At 39.6% G+C, this 25,532-nt stretch overlaps 1 protein-coding gene across 4 annotated transcripts in view; it reads left to right on the forward strand.

Moving 5' to 3' along the window:
- Positions 1 to 25,532, forward strand: part of BAK1 (BCL2 antagonist/killer 1) — a 48,091-nt gene that overhangs the window by 21,088 nt on the left and 1,471 nt on the right. Inside the window, exons 1-4 of one of the 4 annotated variants that reach the window (XM_063453112.1) lie at positions 15,291 to 15,331; positions 15,569 to 15,638; positions 16,610 to 16,742; positions 20,763 to 20,906. In XM_063453112.1, the coding sequence (XP_063309182.1) occupies positions 15,320 to 15,331; positions 15,569 to 15,638; positions 16,610 to 16,742; positions 20,763 to 20,906 (359 nt within the window). In that variant the 5' untranslated portion in view covers positions 15,291 to 15,319. Of the gene's footprint in view, positions 1 to 15,290; positions 15,332 to 15,567; positions 15,639 to 16,186; positions 16,332 to 16,609; positions 16,743 to 20,762; positions 20,907 to 25,532 lie in introns of those variants that run through there. The other 3 variants (XM_063453116.1, XM_063453119.1, XM_063453121.1) reach the window with 3 other exon arrangements.

The following is a 25,532-nucleotide window of genomic DNA, read 5'->3' on the forward strand; positions in this document are numbered from 1 at the left end:
TTTTATCTTTGGGATGCATCAATCTCCAGCAATCAATTAAATCATATTTATTTACTGTTTTGTTCATTTCTTTGGCCTGTTTTACTAAGTTTTGGTTAATTTTTTGATTTCCACTCAGTTGTTTATCCATAGAGGGGTCAAGTATGCAGTTGAAATCCCCAGCCACTATTACTTTTCCTTTTTTTACCTGTTCCACCAGTCTCAAGATCTCAATTAATTTTCTAGTTGGATGTTTATTTGGCAAATATACATTCACGAGTGTATACATCACCCCATTAAGCAAACCGATCAGTATTATAAATCTTCCTTCTAAGTCGGCCTTTTGGTATTGGGGCTCAAATATTGTATCTTTGGAAAAAATTATAGAAACACCACTTTTTTTTATCCTTTGTTGGGATGCATTATATAGTATTGGAAATTTTTTATAGTGCCATAAGCCTTTATTTTTTGCTAGCCAGTGCGTCTCCTGGATAAATCCCACATTAGCTTTCTCTCTAATCAATGTGTCATATAGAAAACCTCTTTTAACATGGGAGTTTAGACCTTGAGCATTTATTGAGATTAGTCTAACCATGATTCCTTTAGAGTTTTGGAACAACCTGAGAGTTTTACCCCATTTTTTAAGACATATGCTGAATACACAAAAACATTTATTCCATTCATTACCCCATACTCATTCATCCATCTCTTGGATAACCGTGCGTGATCCAAGGTCTGGGTACTATCCTTCAGTACCCTGTGGGGGGAGACAACTCAGCCCGCAGAGAAGAGGAGAGAAAAGTAAGAAAAGATAACAGAGACTGCACTGCCTCTCTCTTGAGTTAATTATTTGTTCTGTGTCTAGTCAGGGGTTGGGGGAAGGAAGTTGCTAGGAGTTATTATTTTCTCTGCTGTTTTATCAATTTTCAATTGTCTAGGTTCCCTATCTTTTAGCCTATATTTTATTGGGAGCAAGAGGGGACTGTGTTTATTTACTGCTTCTATCAGTGTTCTATGTTTGTATAACTTATTATTAGGTGTTTTTCTTCATTTATTTCCCTAGCTTAGGAGTTTAGGGATATCAGCCTTTATAGTGTGGAATTGCGAATTTAAAATATATAAACCTTTAGTTGGTTAGTACATACATTTGACAAATACCATGGCTTGTTCCCATAGCCATTTCATCCCTATTGCCCATTGGGCTTCCTTTATACCTGTTTAATTTCTTTAGAATTCCAAAATTGTTGTGCAAATTCATTACCTATTTTTAGCATATACAGTTACCAATACTATTTATATTGAAAGCCTATGTTATCTGTGTATTAACCAAACTTGTCTGAATATCTTATGTACCTCCTGTGCCTGTTCTATTGCACAATTCTTGTATTATTTTAGTGCCTAGTATTATCCCTCGTTATAGCCAATACTTCAATTCCCATATGGTTCTGGGCCACTTTATCCCCATTTTGCCTCCTTTCTTTCCTTTTCTTTTTTCTCTTTCCTCCCCCTCCCCTTCTATTTCCATATTGATTTAAACTTAACAAATTTCCGTGTATTCAATTACTTATCATCGTGACTACCACAGGACCTCGTATGTTATTATGTATATACATTACTTATACAACTGTTTGTGCCAAATAAGGGAGAAGAAAGGAAAAAAAAAATATATATATCTATACCTTTAAATAATTAATACATACATTAACATATACCATAACTTATTCCCATACCGATGCATCCCACTTGACTGTTTGGGATTTCATTCTATCCATTTAGTTACTTTATTTCCCTAAGTTATTGTGCAGATTCGGTGCATGCTATCAACAATTCCCATTACTAATATTATTTAGGTTGAGTGCCTATGTTATCTGTGTGTTCACTGAATTTATCTGAATATCATGTGTACATCCTGTGCCTATTCACTTTCACATTCTTGTGTCGATTTAATGCCTACTATTATCAAATATTATAACCAGCACTGCATTTCCTATTTCATTTTAGGCCTCTATACCCCCCTTGTTTTTCCCTCCATTGTTTTGAACTTATCAAATTTCCGTGCTATATATTTGATTATCCTCTTGTTTACCACAACTCGCGTGCGTTATTATATATATACATAACTTATACAACTATTCGTGTCTAATGTGAGAAAGAAAAGATAAAAAACAAAAAAAGAGTCCTTTGCAACTCCACATTGTCTCTCTTGTTCCCTTTATCTCTCTCTTCTTTCACTCCTTTTCTTTTTGCTTTTACTCCTCTCTTCCTTCTCCTTCCCTACTTTCACAATTTCTCTTTCTTCCTCCTTTACATCAGATCGTTAGAGCCAAGCCATTCTAGTGCCAGTTCCAATGAATTAAATCCTCTCCATTCTTCTTTATATAAAATTGAGAGTTTGGATTGGGGATTCCATTTGAATTTTAAGTGATGTTTTTTCAGAATAGTAAAGATTGGTGTGAAGACAGCTCTTCTAGATCTTGTAGTGGCTGACAGATCATTCAGAATTCTTAAGTTTTTGAATTTTTCATCTGTAATTGAGGTTTTTTTTGCCGTGTAGAATATCTGTAGTTTGAGATCTTGTGAGTATAAGGCAACTATCACATCTCTTGGATAGTTGTGATCTTGTTTTTTTTTTTTGCATTAATCTGTGTATCCTTATAACTTGTAGCTCTGTTTGTCTCCTCTGTATTCCTATATGCTCCATAAAAGCTTGAATATTATCCTTTAATAGCCGTTCAAATAATTTCCCAGCCACAGAAGTTAAGCTCACAGGTCTATAATTTCCAGGCAATGATTTTGAACCATTTTTAAATATAGGAACAACATCTGCCTTCCTCCAATCCTCCGGTACAATACCTGAAACAAAACAATCTTGAAAAATTAAATACAGAGGTTCACTTACTTTCCCACTTAGCTCCTTAAGTACTCGTGGGTGGATACCGTCAGGCCCCGGAGCTTTATTTACATTAATTTTCTTTAATAGCTGTAGCACCTTGTCTCGAGTTATCCAATCACAAGTTATCTGCAAGTTTGTTGCAGCAATCATTTGCTTATCTCTTGCCATAGGATCCTCATTACTATATACTGAAGAAAAATAGTTACCGTATTTATCGGCGTATAACACGCACCGGCGTATAACACGCACCTCATTTTCAGAAGGAAATTCCAGGAAATTTCCCCCCTCCCATAGTATTTCCCCCCCCCCCCTCATCCCATAGTGTTCCCCCCCTTTCCATAGTATTCTCCACCCCCTCCCATAGTATTCTCCACCCCCTCCCATAGTATTCTCCACCCCCTCCCATAGTGTTCCCCCCCCTTTCCATAGTGTGTTCCCCCCCTCCCATAGTGTTCCCCCCTCATCCCATAGTGTTCCCCCCTTTCCATAGTGTGTTCCCCCCCTCATCCCATAGTGTTCCCCCCTTTCCATAGTATTCTCCACCCCCTCCCATAGTGTTCACCCCCTCATCCCATAGTGTTCCCCCCTTTCCATAGTGTGTTCCCCCCCTCATCCCATAGTGTTCCCCCCTTTCCATAGTATTCTCCACCCCCTCCCATAGTATTCTCCACCCCCTCCCATAGTGTTCCCCCCTTTCCATAGTATTCTTCCCCCCTCCCATAGTGTTCCCCCCTCATCCCATAGTGTTCCCCCCTCCCATAGTATTCTCCACCCCCTCCCATAGTATTCTCCACCCCCTCCCATAGTGTTCCACCCCCTCCCATAGTGTTCCACCCCCTCCCATAGTGTTCCACCCCCTCCCATAGTGTTCCACCCCCTCCCATAGTGTTCCACCCCCTCCCATAGTGTTCCACCCCCTCCCATAGTGTTCCACCCCCTCCCATAGTGTTCCCCCCCTCATCCCATAGTGTTCCCCTCATCCATAGTATTCTCCCCCCTCCCATAGTCTTCCCCCCTCATCCCATAGTGTCCCCCCTTTCCATAGTATTCTTCCCCCCCTCCCATAGTATTCTCCACCCCCTCCCATAGTGTTCCCACCCTCATCCCATAGTGTTCCCCCCCTTTCCATAGTGTTCCCCCCCCCTTTCCATAGTATTCTCCCCCCCCCCCATAGTATTCTCCACCCCCTCCCATAGTATTCTCCACCCCCTCCCATAGTGTTCCCCCCTCATCCCATAGTGTCCCCCCCTTTCTATAGTGTGCACACTTCCTTTCAGTCCCGACGGAAACTGGAACCTGAAATTGAAGTTCCAGTACCGCGGTGCGCGCTGAACACCGGCCCACGCTTCAAGACAGGTAAGTAAATATGGGATATCGGCGTATAACACGCACCCATCATTTTCCCCCTATTTTCAGGGAGAAAAAGTGCGTGTTATACGCCGATAAATACGGTATTTCAAATGTCTGCCTTTTCCTGGTCTTCATTTACTAACAGACCCATCTCTGTTTTCAGTGTACCTACACTTTCATTTTTTTGTTTTTTTTAGAATTGATGTAGTTGAAAATGTAGTTGAAAATCAGTTTCTCATTTTCTAGTTTAGCCACTTTAATTGCCTTTTTTCAAGTATTATTGGCTTCCTTATATCTTATATAGGATGCCTCTGATTTGTCCGATTTAAATGCTTTAAATGCCGTTTTCTTATTTTTAATCTTCTCTACTAAGCCACATTGGTTTTAATTTGTTTCTTTTATATTTATTACCAAATGGTACATACTGTGAAATGTACCTTTCTAATATTTGTTTGAATAGTTTCCATTTTTCCTCAGTGTTTTTATCACTAAGGAGTTTATGCCAGTCGATATGTTGTAGAGCTGCCCTAATCTTATTAAAATTGGCTTTTTTTAAATTATACGTTTTAAAATAGTGCTTTTGCTTTTTTGAGTTTATTTCAAAAGTTACCATATTGTGATCACTATTTCCCAAATGCTCCCCTACTTGAATGTTGGTTAAAAGATCAACATTGTTTGTTATAACGAGATCCAGACACGCATTCTTTCTAGTTGGGGCTTGTACCAGTTGTGACATAAAGGTGTCATTTAACACATTTAAAAAACGGATTCCCCTTGCTGAAGTACTAGTCCCTCTATCCCAATTTATGTCCGGGTAATTAAAATCTCCAATAATTAACGTGTTGCCCCGATTTGCAGCTTTTCCAATTTGCTCTAACAGCAGTTCTTCCTCATTAATATTTACAATTGGTGGTTTATAACATATCCCAACCAATAATATATTTCCCTTTGTTTGCCGCAAGCAGATATCTACCCATAAAGCTTCCACATTTCCCTCATCATACTCCACATGCCTAAGATTTGACTTTAACTCATGGCTGACATACAAACATACCCCACCACCCTTCTTGTTTTTCCTATCCTTCCTAAATAACTCGATCCCAGCCTGCGTCAAATGTGGCGACGCATCTAAGTTGTTTCTGTTCCGACCCCTTAATTTTCAGGGAAGATGAATTATCTTCCCTTATAAGATTCTCTCTCTCGGTAAGGAGTGCTCTATGATAAGCTCTCTTAAGACATTTGTTTGGGTATCCTTTCGATCTAAACATCAACCGTAGCTCTCTAGCCTTAGACTTGAAGTCCTCAATGTCTGAACAATTTCGCCTACGGCGTAGATATTGGCCAATGGGAATTCCCTTTTTCTGTGCAGTTGGATGGTGACTCCCCCAATTTAATAGACTATTGGTAGCTGTACTTTTCCTAAATAGGTTGGTCTTTATTGTTCCATTGGAATTTGGAGACAAGGTGAGGTCCAGGAAGGTAAAGGAGGGAGTACCCACTTCAGCTGTTTAAGTCATTGATGTTCAGTGTCTGTACAAAGTTGGAAAATTGTTCCCCTGTGCCTGTCCATATAATCACAATGTCATCTATGTACCTTTTCCAATAGTAGATGAATCGGGTGAAGACATTATTGGGATCCGCAAAAACTATTTGCTCCTCCCACCACCCCAGGTGCAGGTTGGCGTAAGAAGGTGCACAAGATGTCCCCATCACCGTTCCCTGCACCTGGTGGTAATACACTCCATCGAACAGAAAAAAATTGTGTCAAGACAAACCTGAGAAAATCTATTATAAAGTCACTATGTTTACCTATCTAAGTGGGTGCCTCTTTTCCTTAAAAAATGGCTAGAATGTTTAAGGCATAAGGAATGAGGAATTGAGCTGTAAAGGAACTCAACGTCCAGGCTACAAAGTATAGATTGATCAGGCATCTGAATTTAAGTTAGTTCCGCCAGTGTTTGCTTTGTATCTCTTAGATAGGAAGGTAATTGAGATACTAGAGGTTTATGGATATAGTCGAGGTATATACTTGCATTTTGTGTCAAGTTATTATTTCCAGAGACTATAGGTCTCACAGTTAGTGTGCTATACTGGTTATGTATCTTTGGCAGGCTATAGAATGTTGAAATTTGTGGGTTATTATCTAGTATGAAATCATATTAATTTCTAGAAATCAATTTTTCGTCCAGGCTCTTTTGTAGAATTTCTTTTAACTCCTTCAGGAACCTTTTGGTGGGGTCTTGTTTGATGACTTTGTAGGTATGATGATCCGTTGTCATTTCAACATATTTAGAGGTGTCCATAATCACGATATTTCCCCCTTTATTGCAGGGTTTAATCGTAATTTCTTTATTCTCTTTCAAAGAATTCAAAGCCTTCGTCTCCGCTGTAGTCAAGTTGGAATTGGGTTTCAAATTTAACTCTGATATTGTGACTTTCTCAATTTCATTACACACTAACTCTACAAACGTCTCAACATATTTAGAGTCCCCGAGTTTGGGACAGTACTGACTTTTTTTCTTTAAGTCAGTGAGAGGGTACATTACTCCTCCACTGTTGTCATTTTCTTCTAACAATTCTGCAAGTATCATAGTCATTTGATAGTCCTTAGGTTCCAAACCTAGCGCCTTAGCTTTTTTCTCTTCAATGAGAAGATGATTTTTGTGTAATAAGAGTTTCCGTGCATACAAATGGATATAGTAAAAGTAAACTTGTCGAAACGTGGGATGGGTATAAACGAAAGACCTTTACCCAATATTCCCAATTCAGTTCTTAAATGTCAGGGCATAGAACTGGTGAGACAGGACCAGAGAAGGGGCAACTGGCACCAGTGTCTAAGAAGGAGGGAGTGTTATTGGATTTACCGGCTGCAAACACTGTCCCCAAAGGGTTTGAACGAGGGCTTCTCTTATTCCCCATTTATTACATAATCTAAAATAATATATATATATATATATATATATATATATATATATATATATATATAACATGTAAATATTGGAATGCACTGTAAATATTGACACTCATTTATAGAATGTAGCAATCAGAAGAAATTGATGTAAATAATTTGAACAGCAATACTTACCTCCAAGTCCACAGAATATAAGCTTAACATATAAAATACTAGGATACTAATTATTGATGATACTGTCCCCTTAAGAGTTTTTCATAATAGTGTATAGCGACAGTATTAACATTGGACATATCCTGCTCATCATAATAAGCATGTTGGAACAGTGTCAAATAATCCCCCCACTACATTAGGGGAAGTGGATTATGTTACAATATGTATAAATATATCCTGCCCATTAAAGTTGGAATACAAGGTGGCTTCCCAAGATCGTTTAGACAATCACAGCTTCTGCCCTCATCCTTCATTACTTGCTAATGAAATGTACCAATAAATCTAGGTACAAATCTATTGTTGGGCGGTTAGAACTGTCCGCCCTGTCAATCAGATAACGTCAGTGTGAAACACCGCCCCCTGGTACCACACGTCATCAATGACGCAAGGGAAATCTACGCGTCACTAATGACGAGAGAGAGACTTACACCTGATTGGCTGTAACTCGTTTAAAAGTCCTGGGCTTTTAGGAGGTAAGCTTATCCCCTGACGAAGGTGTAATGCTACTCCGAAACGCACGTCGGGTTTCTTTTTAATTTAAGTTTTTTCACCTTGTTTATCACAGAGCACTACTTAAGCACAAGATGGGTATTTAGACCCGTCCCTTATTGCTTAATTTTGATTTATATTTTCGTTAGTTGGTTATGACAATTGGGACTGAGAGTGACAGCTATGTTTTTTAAGAGTGAGCTTTAGTTTAGAACATGTATGCTTTTTAGTATGCTTTTTAAGAGTGAGCTTTTTAGTATGCTTTTAAGGTGTTAACAGGAGTCTTAGGGATTAGCATTGAGGATTACTGAGGGGTTTTGGAGAATGTCTTTAGGGTCCACTGCAGGGTGTCTTTTGGGTCCACTCTGGGCTGTTATAGCTATAGGATATTAAGGGTTACTAAGTTCAAGTTTAAGTGGATTTCCCCAAACCACACAGGAGGTAACCAGCTATCTGTATACTTCACCCGATGGGGTTATTAAGCACAGATAAAAGGGCTGACTTAATTCTATGTGTGTGGTTGAATCCACGTTATCTTTACTGCATATAATAAGTAACTTTAGCAATCCGTGCACTAGCTACATAGAGACCAGATGTAGCATCATTACAAATAGGCACTATATTGCTACTTAGTTACCAACCATCTCAAGGATTATGTCCCTCTCTGAGCTGGCATAGCCACAGAACATTAAGAGTTATTAAACCCCAGTGGATTCCTTTTGAACTGTATGAATTAATCAGCCTCATGCACACTTTACCCGATGGGGTTATTCAAACATAGATAAGAAGGCTGACACTATTCCACATGGATGTAGGTCTCAGTGCACGATCCCCTCACTTGGTTACTTTTTGCGCTCACTACTTTACTTAAAAAGTTACTTTGCAATCTTCTCTTTACATATATCCCTGAATGTTTAGAGGACAATTTTGCGATCTTAACTCCACAGACGGCATTTTTTTCTAAGTATATATTACGTTGCATTTGATCACTAAGGCGATTATTAAGCAGATAATTTATCACTATATCATGATATTCGCTATATTGAGACTAATGCAACATTATTAAAAGCAGACTTAATATTGCTAGTCTACTATTAGCCAGTCTAAGGTTTGTGCTCCTCCTTTTTCACAGTGTACGGTTGAAGTCGAAGGACTAATAAAGCTATATATGCACATTTTTTTGTTTAAAGGGCACATGTGATGATAATTGGAATAATTGCTTTTTACTTTCCCTCGTGTATATACCTACCATAACCAAATTAGAGACAATTGTCATCATTCCAATAGTGTTTTTTTACGTATTATTGTTACCAGCATTAAGATCTCCCTAGTTGGAGATTATTTATCATCTTTTTTTAGTAATGCAATTCAAACACTACAATACATGCCAATTCCTTAATCCATTGAGACTTGCCTCCCACCGAGTGTTTTCGTGTTTTTTAAAGCAGGCATTTAGGCAACATGAGGAGCCCTTTCTTTTCCAAGACTAATCTAGCCCATGTGCTTCCTTGTTCCTCCAACAGTTTGATCATGCCTGGTAAAACAAAAAAACATAATTCTCTTGAAAACCAAGGGAAGGAACAAAAAAGAAGATGAGAAAGAAAAGATATGAAATTCTAAGAGAAACAAGAAAAAGAAGATATAGCGTCAGGAAAAGATGAGCAAACAAGAAGAGTGGGGGGAAAGGGCGGAGGGCCCCCCTATTTACAGTGCGATAACTATATCCTCCGTGAGGAGGGGTCTTCTATTGCTAGTTCGGGTCTGCTATCCTATCCGTTCCCTGTCAGTCTCCGCTCAGACCCACTGAGCCATGGTTCCCATAGTCTCTGGAATGCCGCCGTTGTCCCCTTTACCCTTGCTGTCAGGTGGTCCATAATTCTACCTTCTCTTACCCTAAAATCACCCTTGGGAACTCTGGAGCCATGCGGTTGCTATTGCTCGGCGTGCACTTAGAATCATCTTATGTACTAATTTCTGCTCTCTCCTAGTCCACCCGTCCAGTGATCTATTTAACAGGTAGATCCACGGGTCCATATCCAGGGGCCTGTCAAATGACTGTTTCAGCAAATCCTCCACAGACTTCCAAAAGCTGCGTATCTTCGGGCATTTCCACCATATGTGGATGTATGTTCCACGGCTCCCCAACCCCTCCAACATTCGCCCGTGTCTATTTTATGCATTTTATATAGTTTCACGGTTGTGGTATACCATCTGAGCATGGTTTTCCACGTCTGCTCCTGGAGTGTGACACATATAGAAGCATTTTTGTTCGCTTCCCATATCTCCTGCCACTCAATTCCCTCCAATACCTCCCCTTGGTCCGCCTCCCATTGATCGGTGTATGTCAGTCTTCCCCATTCTCTATTTTCTGCGCTGAGGTGGGCATATAGAAGCGTGATCATACCCTTGGGAGCCGCACCGTCCAGGCATAATCTCTTGTAAAAGGTCAGCCTTCCTTGAGCTGATGTTCTAATATGTAGTCTCCTAGCAAAGTCCCGTATCTGAATATATCTAAAAAAAATCTGCTGGGGTTAAGTGATTGCCTTGTTGGAGTTCTTCAAATTGGACGACCTCTCCATTTCGATATAGCTGGTGGATACGTTGTAGTCCGGTTCTTTCTGAATTCATCTATTCAGTGTAATTTCCATATTTTGAAGCAAAATATATATTGTAACATCTAGCTGATTATTTAATATGTATGATTGGTGCTTGATTTCTGATCTGCTCATTTTCTAGTTTTACTTTCTTTGTACCGTGCATATGCGTGCGCACTGGCACACCCTAATCAAGCCTCAAAATTGAGGCTCTGTGCTGCATTGCTAGGGACTCGGATTTTTCACATTACCTGCTGTCTCCCTGCAGTCAGCCAGAACAGAGCAGCCAGGGAAGTCGGCCGGCCCCTCCTGATGATGTCAAGAGGAGGGGGCGTGAAGTCCACAAGGTACACGCTGCGCACGCCTATGGTACCATGTACATTATATGGGGGTAAATAAGACATCTCAGAATACCTTACACCCATGTCTTGATAAAGTCTTTTGATGAGAGGAAACGCATAGACTATGGATGTACAGACTGTGCTTACACACATATGTTTGTGGGCTTTTCCCTTTAATTTGATATTACTATTTTGGAAATTGATGTGTTATATAAATATATGGATACTTTTGACACAATGTTTTGTCAGTTGAGACATATTCTCACAAGGTTATAAATGTGCAATGATTTTGAGTTATTGGGACACTATTGACACCCAAACCACTTTATCTCAATTCAGTTTTTCTGAAACTGCAATGTTACCTTGCAATGCTAAGGAGGACTTGGACACTGCACCTAGACCACCACTGCACCTAGACCACTTCAAAGAGATGAAGTGGTCTAGGTGCCCATAGTGTCCCTTTAAGTTTAGTTATTTGGTTATGTGCATTGTTTGTTTTTCTTGAATGATGTTGTGTGGGATCAGCATTGTCACTATGGAATAGTTCTATTCTGTTAGTAGTCATGTTTTTTTTCATTAATTTTGCTAATTGCTGACTGCTTGCATGCACTTTTTTTTTGTCTATGACAGTGCGAGTCTCCATATAAAATGCGTCAGTTGGTGGTGGATACTTGGATTTTTGTCTTTTTGTTGGAAAATATTTTTATACTGGAATAATTATTAATTTCTACTTCAGACATTTCTACTTCAGCTGATTATTTACTTTTAATACTGTGGAGGTGGCATACAAGTGTTTTTAAGTACGCTACAGAACAAGCTCTCCGGTTACAGCAATTATGAGCTCAGCGGTCTCACTAAATAGTGCGTTCTCCTATAGTGAAGGTCTCACCTAATAGTGCGTTCTGCTAGCAGTTGATGTTAAGTACTGCAATTTTTCTACTCCATACTCTACTCTACTTCCATAATGGACGAACTCAACGGTTTACCCAACCCTGTAGGATTGTGTAAAATTATGTTTGTACTCCAAGCTCGCAGATCAGAATAAATGCTTTTAGTACTCATCCTCCTAAGCTGAAGAAGCTCTTACTTGTCTCACAGTTATTAAGGATCTTGTGCAACAATTCCAATTTGTCCACTTATTCAGATGAGATTGAGGCTATGAAAAATTGCTTCTTCCAGCGTGGATACAGTATGCAGGCTCTCGACTGAGCACTGGGAATAGCCCAAATTGAATTTTCACAGACTGTGGACAAAAAAGAATCTAAGGTGCAAAGGACAGTATTTCCACAAACATGTAACATGACATCACATCAGATAGCTAGAGACAATTGGTAAATGTGCAGTAAGGACAATACATTACTGGGAATCTTTGCTCGCATGCCACTTGTCAGCTATAAACAGGGGAGAAGCTTTAGAGATATTTGTTCCACGCCGACCAGTTCAACCCCCAGTCCTCCATATCCTATTAAGTAAAATCCTAGTTGCTGTTTGGGGCGCACTGCTTGCAACATAATACAGGGCTCGACAAATCCCAGGTCGCCATAGCGTCTAGAAATTTTGCCCTGGCACCTTTAAGACGGATTTGAAGAAAAATAAAAATCTCAAGTTTTGTGTGTGTGTTTCTGTCTGTCAGTGTGTGTCTCTCTCTGTGTGTCTGACTGTGTGTGTTTGTCTGTCTGTGTCTTTGTCTGTGTGTGTGTCTCCGTGTGTGTCTGTCAATACGTGTGTGTGTCTGTCTGTCAGAGGTTGTGTTTGTGTGTCACAGGGTGTGTGTCTGTCAGAGGGTGTGTGAGTTTGTCTGTTTAGACACCTTTTTTCCCATGCTGTGTCCGTTTTGCCGTGGCTGGTCAGTCATAATGATCTCCTGTAAGGGAGAATATTGCGCATGTGCAGCAAAACAATGTGCCAGTTATCATCTCCTCCTAGAGATGCAGTGAATCAATGCGTCTCTATGGGGAGCATTCATCTGCCTTTGAAAAGGCAGTGTTTACATTGAAAGGTCTGCAGGTATAGGTTATAGACACCATAACTAACTACATTAGGCTGTAATGGTTCTGGTGTCTATATTGTACCTTATGAATTGCATTTTTCTTATTGAAAATTAAACTTCAATGTTGTTTTAAAAAACTGGCTCCTAATTTTTTTAGCTGGCTCCTAGATCCTAGACTAAACAAATATGTCAAGCCCTGACATAATATACCTGTCATGACCATCAGCATTTTAGCAAACATTACCAGATATACACTGTATGACAACATTTGGTGATTACCAGATGCTGTGCCCATGTGGTCTGGCCTATATTGATAAGACCAATAATAATTTGTAGGAACAAATCTGTGTCCATTAATCATCTATATATAATTAAGTGAATGACTTGATCCACACATTGGTGACAAAACATGTTCATGAGTTTGGCCATCCCTAGTCATTTTAGGTATTAATCATGCCTCCAAATCATTTTTTAATTTACACCACGGATACTCTTAAAAGAAAAAAAAAACGTTTGCATTGTTTCCTTAATGAACGATAAATATTGTTTTGTTTTCTTTTACTATGTATGCATATGGACATTCTGATTATATGGTGGTTAACATTAGCCAGGGTTTGATTTTCTGCTTTATAAAATAATTGCCTTAAAGAAATGCTTTATAATAAATGATTTTGCCATCATATCTAGTACTGTGCTCTACTTGAGTAGTCTGGAGATGCAGCTAATTTGTCTCTACATTGTTTCCTCACATGTATTCTTCAAGTATATTTGTGGCACTTAAAGCTTTATATCTGTACACTTATATTTTAATACACTTTTTTGCTTTCAGATGCTATAGTGTGTGTGTATGTATGTGTATGTATGTGTATGCATGTGTACAGTGGCATACACACAACCCATGGGGCCCCAGTGCAAAACTGATTCATGGGAGCCTCCCCCCTCTTCCTCCCACCCTATTCCCCCCCCTCCGACAGACACACACACCCACACACACACACACACACACATAGACACAGATACATACAGACAGACACACATACATCCAAACAGACAGGCAAAAATACATACACATACAGACAGACATACACACACACACATACACAAAGACACATACATACAGTCACATACAGACAGACACATACATACAAAGACACATACATGCAGGCACACATACATATAGACAGACAGACACATACAGACAGACACATACAGACAGACACATACAGACAGACACATACAGACAGACACATACAGACCGACACATACAGACCGACACATACAGACCGACACATACAGACCGACACATACAGACCGACACATACAGACCGACACATACAGACCGACACATACAGACAGACACATACAGACACATACATACAAAGACACATACATACAAAGACACATACATACAAAGACACATACATACAAAGACACATACATACAGGCAGGCACACATACATACAGGCAGGCACACATACATACAGACAGACAGACACACACATACAGACAGACACATAGACACAGACAGACACACACACACGACATACATACAAAGACACATAATACATACATATAAACAGACACACATACAGACAGGCACACATACATACAAACAAACACACACACACACACATATACAAAATGTTTAAGTCACCCTCCTGTTTCCTACCTTTTAGGTGCAGGAGGTTAACTTTCCCTGGGGTCCAGTGGTGGCTCAGGTTGATGGGAGTCAGAGTTCCCACCCTGACTCCCTCCTCTGCTTCCTCCCACGTGGCCTCTGTGTATGCTGGGAGGAGTGACTGGGGCAGTTAAAGCGCCGCAGCGTTGACCGGGCCCCTTGAAAATCCATCTCCATCGGGTGGCCCTAACAGCATGGGCCACCCAATGGACCCCTTGAACGGCGGCCCTGGCAAAACATGGTGGCTGGTACCTGGGCGCATGGGTCCGCAGGGCCTGGAGTGACGGGCCCGGTCGCAGCTGCAACCCCTGCAACCCCTATATGTATGCCACTGCATGTGTGTGTGTATATATTTGTTGTTGTCTGTTGTTTAATTGCCTTCGGGAAGGTTCTTTTCATTTGCTTTCACGTATCCTAGTGGTGCCGTTATTCCGTTGGCATTTTAACCCATGTCACTCATTCATGTCTGATGTTTGATCACCAGGGTATACCTGGATTTTGCATGTGTTCTAATACATCACTTACTTTATCATATTATCAAAGCTACTTTTACATAGTTACATAGCTGAAAAGAGACTTGCGTCCATCAAGTTCAGCCTTCCTCACATTTGTTTTTTGCTGTTGATCCAAAAGGCAAAAAAAAAAAAAAACCCAGTTTGAAGCACAATTTTGCAACAAGCTAGGATTAATAATTTTACACATTATTCTGAACATCGTTTTGGTTCTTTCCTATCTATTTAAATGTTGCTTGGTTATTGGCACAGTTATCTTGGAAAAAAAGTCCTTGAATTGGGCGGAAACATCTCTGCGTGTTTACCTGCGGTTACATGATCTATGATTTTTGATTGCCACATTCTTAGGACTCACAACCTATTCTACCAATGTCAGTGCAAGTATGTCAGTATTGTCAAAACCCTGCTATTTATGTAAAAACATATGTACGTGATTGAAAGTGATAGGATTGAGTGTTTTCTAAATCAATAAATATGGCATCAGGAATTACGTAAAATATGCAACGAGTAGAACATAGTCAGAATCTGAGTTGGGCAAAACGAGTTCTATGTAGTTTATTTGTTGAAAATGTACAACCATTTTATATAAAACTTAATTACATAACTTTTCCTTTACAGATAGTGAACTCACTTACCATGGCATCTGGTGGCAGGGATGAGCCAGATGAAAGAGCTAATCATGTTGAAGGTAAATCAGCTTGGACATGACATGAACTTTAGAATCTATTTTCCTAGCGCACACTTGAATGCAAAATGTCATCATAGGATTATTAAATAAGTTGAACTAGGAGAACTATATTTTTAATTAGTCCATAATAACACATATTATGTTAGCTGATAAGCTACCTTAAACTTTTAACATTACAATGTGTATTGTGCAGCTCCAGATTCCACACATTGGGCCTATGATTATTGGTATACCATGCTAACTTCTGTATGATGTCTCCTCCACCCACATCCTCTATATATATTTATACGCCCACATATTGTGTGCATTACTGTACAAAGATATATATACATTTTTACTATCCATGACCAGTAATTTACCAGTTTTCCATTAGTAACCAAACACTGAACTATTGGTCTGAATTGTTACATTCACTGTGTTTAGTGTGTGCCACACTTATAAATGAATAATGCGTCACTATTTGGTCAAGTCCTTGTACTCTGTAGTAGTAACACTTTGAACATGTACAAACAGACCTCTAATTCTCAAATCATTGTGTGTTGGTTAAGCAGTGCCCCTGTATACAAGAAGGATATCCTTGATGAGAAGTTACTCAACATTAGAGGAAGGGTCCATTTCCAATGCATACCCAGGATCCAAAAATGGTGAACAGCCTTGCATTTTACCCAGAGACAAATATCTGTCAATTGACAGGTAATAGAAGAATAAAATGCAACTAAACCTTTAAAACAAGGAGGAGAGAGGAAACAAGCAAGTTATAATTCACACATTAAATTAATACTTATTTTTTATTATACTTTATATTATGTTGACTTCTACTTGGCTTTGCCTGATCTGTGTCATCTTTTTTACCTTATGCCATTATGCCCTCTTAACTACGTTTTTTTTCAAAAATTGATACCAACAACATGAAGACGTGGTTTATACACTCTGGTTTGGTTTGGTTTTGATTTTGCTTTTTTTTCTCACAGAGGAGGAGCTGAGGAATGAAACAGAAATAGTTTTCATGAGTTATTCATTTCATTTGTCTGGAATTGAAAGTAATGAAAATGAGGATACTGTCCCCATACAAAGAGAAACCATGGAGGCCACACAACTAAACAGGTAACAATTGATAATCACGTAAAGGACAATTAAAAGATACCAGCCATGCATGAGCACTTGAATTAAATATAATATATAACTGATTTATATAACAACATGAGGTGTGCTGTAAAAGTGTAAACAAATAAAGTTGTGCTCAAAAGTTTGCATATCCCGGCACAAATTATGAAAGTTTGGCATTGATTTTGAAAATGTGACTGATCATACAATAAATGTATTTTATTAAAGGATAGTGATCACACACACACACAGTTACAGGCAGTCACACACACATACACACTTACCTCTTGCCACTATGGGCTGGAATTATTTATTTATTTATTTATTATTGCTATTTATAAAGCGCACACAGATTCCGCAGCGCTGGATTTTGGAATGAGGAGGAAACAGCAGTTTCGGGTACCTGGTAGTTGATGAAGCAGGGACTGCTTTCCACTTCTTGTGCAGAGGTTAAGGGCAGCTTCTAGCCCAGCCCCCGCTGCCCTTAAAGCCCCGCCTCTGTACAGCATTATGCTCTGCCCCACTGCTTGTGAAGCTCCGCCCTGCTGCCTTCTTATGGTTTATTTTTTCCCAGGTGTCCCAGGTGGAGAATAATAAAGTTCTCCACCCAGGTGAGCATACCTGCAGTATAGGGGTGCTCTATATATGCCCTCACTCCTGTCACCTGGGTCATGTGCGAGCTATGTCGGCAGCATGGCGCCCCCTGCAGGCATGGTGCCCTGTGCTGCCGCACAGCTCTCACACCCATAAGGCCGGCCCTGCTCCTTTTTAAATCTTAATGATAACATAATGGTAACATAAATCACCCAAATGGCCCTGATAAGAAGTTTATATAGCCTTGAAAGTTTGGCCTTGTTACAGACACGCACAGGTTAAAATGGCAATTAAAAGTTCATTCCTTACACCTTTTTGATTTGCAATTAATGTCTGCATGTAAACAGTCAATGAGTTTGTAAGCTCTCACGTGGATGCACTGAGCAGGCTAGATACTGAGCCATGGGGAGCAGAAAAGAACTGTCAAAAGACCTGCGTAACAAGGTAATTAAACTGTGTAAAGATGGAAAAGGATATACAAAGATATCCAAAGCCTTAAATGCCAGTCAGTACGGTTCAATCACTTTGTTTGAAGTGGAAAATTCAAGGATCTTTTAATGCCAAGCCAAGGTCAGGTAGACCAAGAAATATTTCAACCACAACTGCCAGAAGTATTGTTTGGGATACAAATAAAAACCCACAGGCAACCTCAGGAGAAAGACAGGCTGCTCTGGAAAAAGATGGTGTGGTTGTTTCAAGGAGCACAATACGATGATACTTGTACAAAAATTAGCTGCATGGTCGAGTTGCCAGAAAGAAGCCTCTACCCACCAATGCCACAACAAAGTCCGGGTACAATATGCTTGACAACACCCTGACATGCCTCACAGCTTCTGGCACACTGTAATTTGGAGTAACTAGAACAAAATAGAGCTTTATGGACACAACCATAAGCGCTATGTTTGGAGAGGGGTCAACAAGGCATACAGTGAAAAGAATACCATCCCCACTGTGAAGCATGGTGGTGGCTCACTGACATTTTGGAGGTATGTGAGCTCTAAGGGCACAGGGAATCTAGTAAAAAATGGTTGTGCCATTCTGTTATAACCTACAACCTAACTTCCCTGCTCACTCATGTTTTCTTTAAAAATAGTAAATATATTACCAATTCAACAAGAGTATGCAAACTCTTGTGCACAACTGTATACTGTGCCCTTAAGTTGCAGCAAATAGTGACACAAGGTGCACAATACTTTTAAACTGCAAAACAACCAACAAATAAAGTGTATTTAAACTGCATAGAACAACAGTGTCAAGTCTATAAAAATATTTTTAAGTGCACTATCTATTTGATAAAGTGCAATAATCAACTGTGCACAACCAGTATATAAAATGATATATACAGGTTTTGCTAAAAAAAAAGACATTGTTGAAAATAAGACCGAGCTTTATTTTTAGGGGATGCTCGTAAACCCTGCTCGAAAATAAGCCCTAGTTCGCTAATCTATGATCGGGAAAAGATTTGCGGGATTCCATGCACTAGTCAGCTTATCTATGTTCTTGGAAGTTTTCATGAACATAGATTCACAGGATTCCATGCATTAGTAAACTAATATAAATTTAAGACCGGAACTCTAAGAATCTAAAGTGATAGGGCAATAGAGGGAGTAAATAAAACAAAATACAGGTAGCGCCAAAGAGAAAAAGCAGGATAAAAACACACACAAAAAAGTAGTCCTTGATATAGTCCAACAGTAAAAGAATAAAAAAATACCAGGTAGCAAGACACAGTCTTAAAAGTAGTAACATTCCATCTTCCAATATTCATAAAGTGCTAGTGGGACAACTTCGGTCAATAGCAGCATATGAAATATAATAAGTAACACACGTCTAAAAATGCCAACTCACATCTGGTAGAGCTATGACCAGCTCTGGATAAAACAGCATGCAGTGGCGAACCTAGTAACATATTTCCGTTCTATTGATGGTGTGTTTTTTTTTATTTTGAATGGCCCAGAAAGCTCTCAATGTGTCTTTAAATTATCTAAATTCAAATGATAGGGTTATCATTTTAAAGGGACACCCCAGGAACCCAGACCACTTTGGCGCAGGTTCCCAGGAAAACAGGTTTGTGTTCCTGGCACTGGAGAGTCCATTTAACTCACAAAAATAGTAAAGATGAAATACATTTTTTAGATTTTCAGATTTGTATTAAGGATGGCAACATCAACACCAGAACCTTTTTAAAAAAAGTATGTACAAATACCGTTATATATCAGACCAGCTGTCACTATGCTCCCTGGCTGGAAAGTGTATTTTGTTTTACTTGCCAAGTTCTTTTTAGGGTTTTAGAAGGAATCCCCTATGTTCAGGTGTGCTGCCTCTTCTATCTATTGTTTAGCTATTCAGCGCTGCTCCATCCCCCTTGTTTGCAATAGAGGAAGTAACCCTAAGTAGAAAGAACTAAGATAAGAAAAATTCTGATTAGACAATTCATTACTTTCCCCGAAACATAGATTCACGGGATTCCATACACTGGTAAACTAATCTATGTTAAGAATCCAATGTGATAGGGCAAAAGAGGGGGTAATCGTAAGTAGAAAGTACTAAGAGTAGAAAAATTCTAATTAGAAAATTCATAGATTTGCAGGATCTTGCGCTAGTGAACTGGTCTACGTTCAGGGAAATTCCGCAGACCTGCTTCCTTGCACATGCTAGCTAGTGCACTTCCATGCACTAGTGAACTGGTCTATGTTTGGGGAATTTTCCCCAAACGTAGAACTGCTTTCTTGCTGCTACTTGCTAGTGTATCCTCACTTACCGACGACCATTTCGTAAGAACGGAACTCGGTCGGTAAGTGAGGACTATATATAAATATATAAGACATCTCCTGAAAATAAGCCCTAGTGCGTTTTTTTTTTTGTTTTTTTGCAATAAATAATATAAGGTCTTATTTTCCGGGAAAAATGGCAGTATAAAATGCATTCACAACATTAAATTGTTCAGGGAGAGTACAAGGCAACTTCATTCAATAAATATGCAATAAAGCAAAAAAACAAAGCAAGAAAAAAGGCACAGAGGGTAGTACTGTGCATAGAAACTCATATGTATATGAATGATTGATCATGAAGCAGGTGAAGACTTCTCAGGCTATTGGTGCTCTTCAATGATCACTGGAAGTGCTCCTCTCCAGGAAGGATCCAGTTTCACAAGCAGCAGCTGAATCAGAAATGTGTGTTCTTCCACAAATTAAAATACATATACAAGGGGTATACAAACACCATTATACAATAACATCTCTCATATAAAAACGCTGTCCGAATCCTTAATGTAATCGTAAGCTCCATATCACAAATTTGAAATGTGACATAATCCTTAATTAATGAATGAATAAGCAAGAACATAATCATGGTCCCACTTGGTTTAAAAGCGAAGACCAAATGCGCACTGTAAAGGGGATTAAATATTTCTTCTTACCTCCACAGTGCACTAGACAGAGTCGGGAGGCAATTAGCAATTATTGGAGATGATATTAATGACCGCTATGAGGCTGACTTCAACAACATGCTGCGTAACCTAAATCCCAATCTGGATAATGCTTATGACTATTTCAAGAAGATTGCATCCAGGTAATATATTTTTTTAATCCTTTTTTTCTTCAGTGCAGGTAACTACAGACAAGCTTGTCATGTCACGACAGCATCGACAGGCGTTCAGTATCATACATGTTGGTACATAAGCATGACATGTAAATACATTGCATTATTTTAAAGTAAAATAAGGTGATTTTAAACAAGATATTTCAGACAGATCTAGAATTAACTCTAAAACAAAATCAAATAAACTGCAGGTTATGCACAAGCAGGCATTGAAACTAGAATACATGTAATTGGCAAAAGGCAGAAGTCTGCACTGATAGATCAGAGCTAGACTGAGTATAACGACTTACGTAGGTTAGATTATGCAAAGTTAGATAACAAGGCTTGTATAAAACCACGACATCTATGATTGCATTCAGGTAATAATTAGCAATATTGAATTGATCATGCTGGCAGAAGAGTGCAGGATCATATCAATTCTTATAATACATCACTACGAAATGTACAAAAAGAAGGGCAACTGTTTTTTTTTTCCTTTCTATTAATATTAAGAAAGGTTTGGACAGTATTAGAATGAAATTTGCATTAAGGCTTATGTTGATTAAAACTTCTACTTCTTCAATAAAACTCAATGCAAAGGGGGCAAGAAAACTTTTTGGAAGTACATATAATAAAATAAAGTCAGAGCATTTGAATAATACAAATTAATACTCAGCTTTATTAACACATAGAATAGACAGCAATGCAGTAACATGCAAATTGGGTGTGGGCAGTCCAGCCGAAATAATAGCATGCTCAGCCAGATTTATGTTTCAAATAATTTTTTGTGCTTTATTTCCCTAAAGCGGCACTGTAATGCCGGACTTACCTTTCTTTAATCGATTCCTTTTCTCTCCCTCTCTCAGGATCTGTTCTTCATTTCTTCCTGCCTGCTCTAGTTTTCCTTAAAACATAAGACAAAGTAGGGACTATTTGTCTTATGGAGGTTTCCTGACCCTCTCTGACCAGCAGAGGAGCAAAGTGTGCTTCATTTCCGGTGGTCAGAGAAATTTTCCCACAATTCTTAGCTTTCCTCCCTGTTCCCGCGATGCTTCCTTTCACTTTTCCCTTAGACAGAACGCCGGCAAAACTACTGAATTGCATCCTAACAGAATGAGAACAGTTTGTTCATTCATGTTAGGACGCAATTCAGGACTTTGTTTGTTTTGGATTCGAATGAATGAAACTCACCTTGGGGGGCAATTTTCATTTAGGGCCCCCACCCGCCGCTCAGGGGTTTGGGCCGGGGAGGGGGGACACAATAGGTCCCCCCATCTTATCCTTAAGGGCCCCCACCTGGCGCTCGGGAGTGGGGGGAGGACAATAGGTGTCCCCGTCCCCCCCACTATCCTTTAGGGCCCCCACCCGCCGCTCAGGTGGGGAGTGGAGGGGGGGGTCGGGGAAGAGGACAATAGGTTCCCCCCTCCTTCTCCTTTAGGGCCCCCACACGCCGCTCAGAGGTGGGGGGCGGGGGGAGGACAATAGGCCCCCACCCATATTCTTATTTAGGGCCCCCACCCGCCAGTCCCCCCTTCAGTTTAATAGCCCCCACTCGCGGGGTACTAGTTTATTTATTTTTTTTAACAGTGGCTGCTCACTGTTTAGTAGACATGCCCCTACTCGCGGCATAGCGAATAGAGGCATTCGGGAGATTTCCATCTCCCATATGCTATTAAGGGACGCTTCTATTTTTACATTTTACAAGGAGGGAACTGCGCGCCGGTAGCTCCCTCCTTGTAATAAACTGAACGAACAAGCACAGATAGTCAGTGTTTGTTTGTTCGTGTGACATTTCTATTCATTCATTCATCTTTCTGACGAATTAATGAATAGATGAAATTCCCGTTCGCATGCCCAAGATTTTAACTGGGCATGTGCGGGAATTTCACAGCACTATCTAGTGTGGGCATATGACGTGTCCCACAGGGACTTCATCTACCCACACAAAGATGGGGGCGCCCAGGACCTAGGTCCAGGCAGAAAATAAAGATAAAAAAGTAGGTAATATGGGGGGCTTAGGGGCATTTGGGGGTTACTTGGGGGGTCAATTAGTAGTAGTGGAGGCGGGAGGGGGGTTAAAAAAATGGGATTCGGCCATGACAGAGCCGCTTTAGTAGTGGTATCGATGTATCAGTTCACACAGTAACTTTCATCAGAATAAAATTAAGTAATTAGTCATCCTGCAGAATATACATTATACATACTGCAGGGCATACATATTTTCATTAACATGATTACATTTATGTGCTGGAAAATATGGTACGTACCCCTTTTTTTTTTTTTTTTTTTTTTTTTTTTTTTTTAAGAATGGGGAGCTGCTAATGATTGTCTCAGAGCGTCAGCTGAACGGCTCTTTCTGAAACTCTGTTGAAAAAACTGGATGCACAGGGAGATCCAATGCTGGAGTGCAACCTTTGGGGTTAAACCTTTTCGAAAATCGTTTAACTGCTTCAGATTAGAAAGCACCAGGGATCTCTTGGCACCATAATAACGTAATTTTTATTATGTTGTTATGGTGCCCATACAGTTCCTTTAAATCTTAGGTAAACAAGTGGTGTAAGTAGTAATTTAAGGCAATTCTGTCTTAAAGCTTTTTTGCTTGCATTTTCCTTTCACTTGATCCACACGGACAACACATACTACAAATACATGAAAATATTCCACACTGTACAATAATTTTTGATTGTGTTGTCCTGTGCGAAGGCCTTGTGCTTATTCAGTAAGTGGAGTTTTTGTTTGTTTTTTATTTATTTTTTCAATTTGACAATTTTTATTGAGTCAACGAAAAGGCAGTTGGGTACAGAAAATAAAAAAGGGAAGGGCGGGTACATAACCAAGAGGGTACGTTTCATTCTTGTGCGACAATACATACATGTTTTCAATCCTTATGCTATGCGTAACTTTAGTGGGGTGCATATCGACTCGGGCTTAATGGGGCGGGGTGGCTTGTCTGTACAAGTGGTGTCATGTAGGGTTTGGTCTCAGGCCTTGTGCCTCTGATCATGACAGCGTTGAGCCTTGTCTTGCTGCACCGCCCTTGTTTTTTTTTATACACTTTATGTGCTTCAACAGTTGTGTGTCATAAGTATGTTGTGTTTAGGGATACCATGTAACTCTCTGTATTCTTTCCTCCTATTATTTGCCATCCTTACGGCCAGGTCTCAAGCTTTAGCCTAAGGTAATTTCACTCATTTAACTACTAAGGGTTACCAGTATTTATTTATTATTATTATTATTATTCCTAAAGTCTTTAGTCCTTTCCTTAATTCTTAGTACAACTTACATTGATTATTTACCGTTTGTCAGAATTATGTTGCTTTGGGTTTTTTTTCTAGTTGTTTAGCCACACAAACTCATTTTCCTATTGTTAATAATGTATATTTTAACAGTAAACTTTGTGCTTGCCCATTTTTGTGCTTAATTTGGGTATATTTTTTCTGCTTCTCTCATCTGCTATAATCTCCCATTACCAGTGGTTCTCAAATGTTTTTTTTTTTTTTTACTGTAGTGTCTCTGAACAGGGTGGCCATTAGAAAAATACATTAACACAAATATTTATTGCTGTTTTTATCCAGTATAGATTGTGGCAGATTTGCTTGTGTGCTTGCTACACTTGAAATCTGCTTCAACGTGCAGTTTGTATAAACTAGTTTTCAGTCGTCTTCATGGTGTATTCCTTGGGTTTTTCAGGCAATCCTATCATTCGAGAACTCTGCTTACCATAGAACAGCCTTAAAGGTTTTTAAAAGTGATGGTGGTGTGAACGTCTAAAGCTTACCGTATATACTCGAGTATAAGTCGAGTTTTTCAGCACATTTTTTGTGCTGAAAAACCCCAACTCGACTTATACTCGAGTCAATGTCTGTATTATGTCAACTTACATTGCCATAATACAGACAATGGGGCTGTGTAGGAGGGGGGCTGGCAGGGAGCTCTTACTTACCTCTCCTGCAGCTCCTGTCAGCTCCCTTCTCCTCCGCGTCGGTCCGGTCAGCTCTCCTGTCAACTCCCAGTGTAAGTCTCGTGAGGGACGCGGGGTCATAGTGCGGCCGCGAGACTTACACTATGAGCTGACAGAGGGAGCTGACCAGACCGGCGCGGAGGAGAAGGGAGCTGACAGGAGCTGCAGGAGAGGTAAGCGCTCTCTGCCAGCCCCCTCCACTGAACTGTCAATGCCACTGGACCACCAGGGAGTGAGAGCCCCCCTCCCTGCCATGTATCAAGCAGGGAGGGGGGACAAAAAAAAATCTAAATAATAATAATAAAAAATAATATAAAAAAAAAATAATAATAATAATATAACAAAAAAAATTAAAATAATAATAAAAATGCCCACCCCCCACCAAGGCTCTGCAACACATACACAAACACACACTGCACTCATAAACACTGCATTCATAAACACTGCAACACATACACACACTGCACTCATACACACACTGCACGCATACACACACTGCACTCATATACACACACTGCATTCATTATATACACACACCGCATTCATTATATGCACACACTGTAAATAAATATTCAATTAATATAATTTTTTTTAGGATCTAATTTTATTTAGAAATTTACCAGTAGCTGCTGCATTTCCCACCCTAGTCTTATACT

This window comes from Pelobates fuscus, chromosome 1, assembly GCF_036172605.1.
Source record: "Pelobates fuscus isolate aPelFus1 chromosome 1, aPelFus1.pri, whole genome shotgun sequence".
In the NCBI taxonomy this organism is placed as follows: Eukaryota; Metazoa; Chordata; class Amphibia; order Anura; family Pelobatidae; genus Pelobates; species Pelobates fuscus.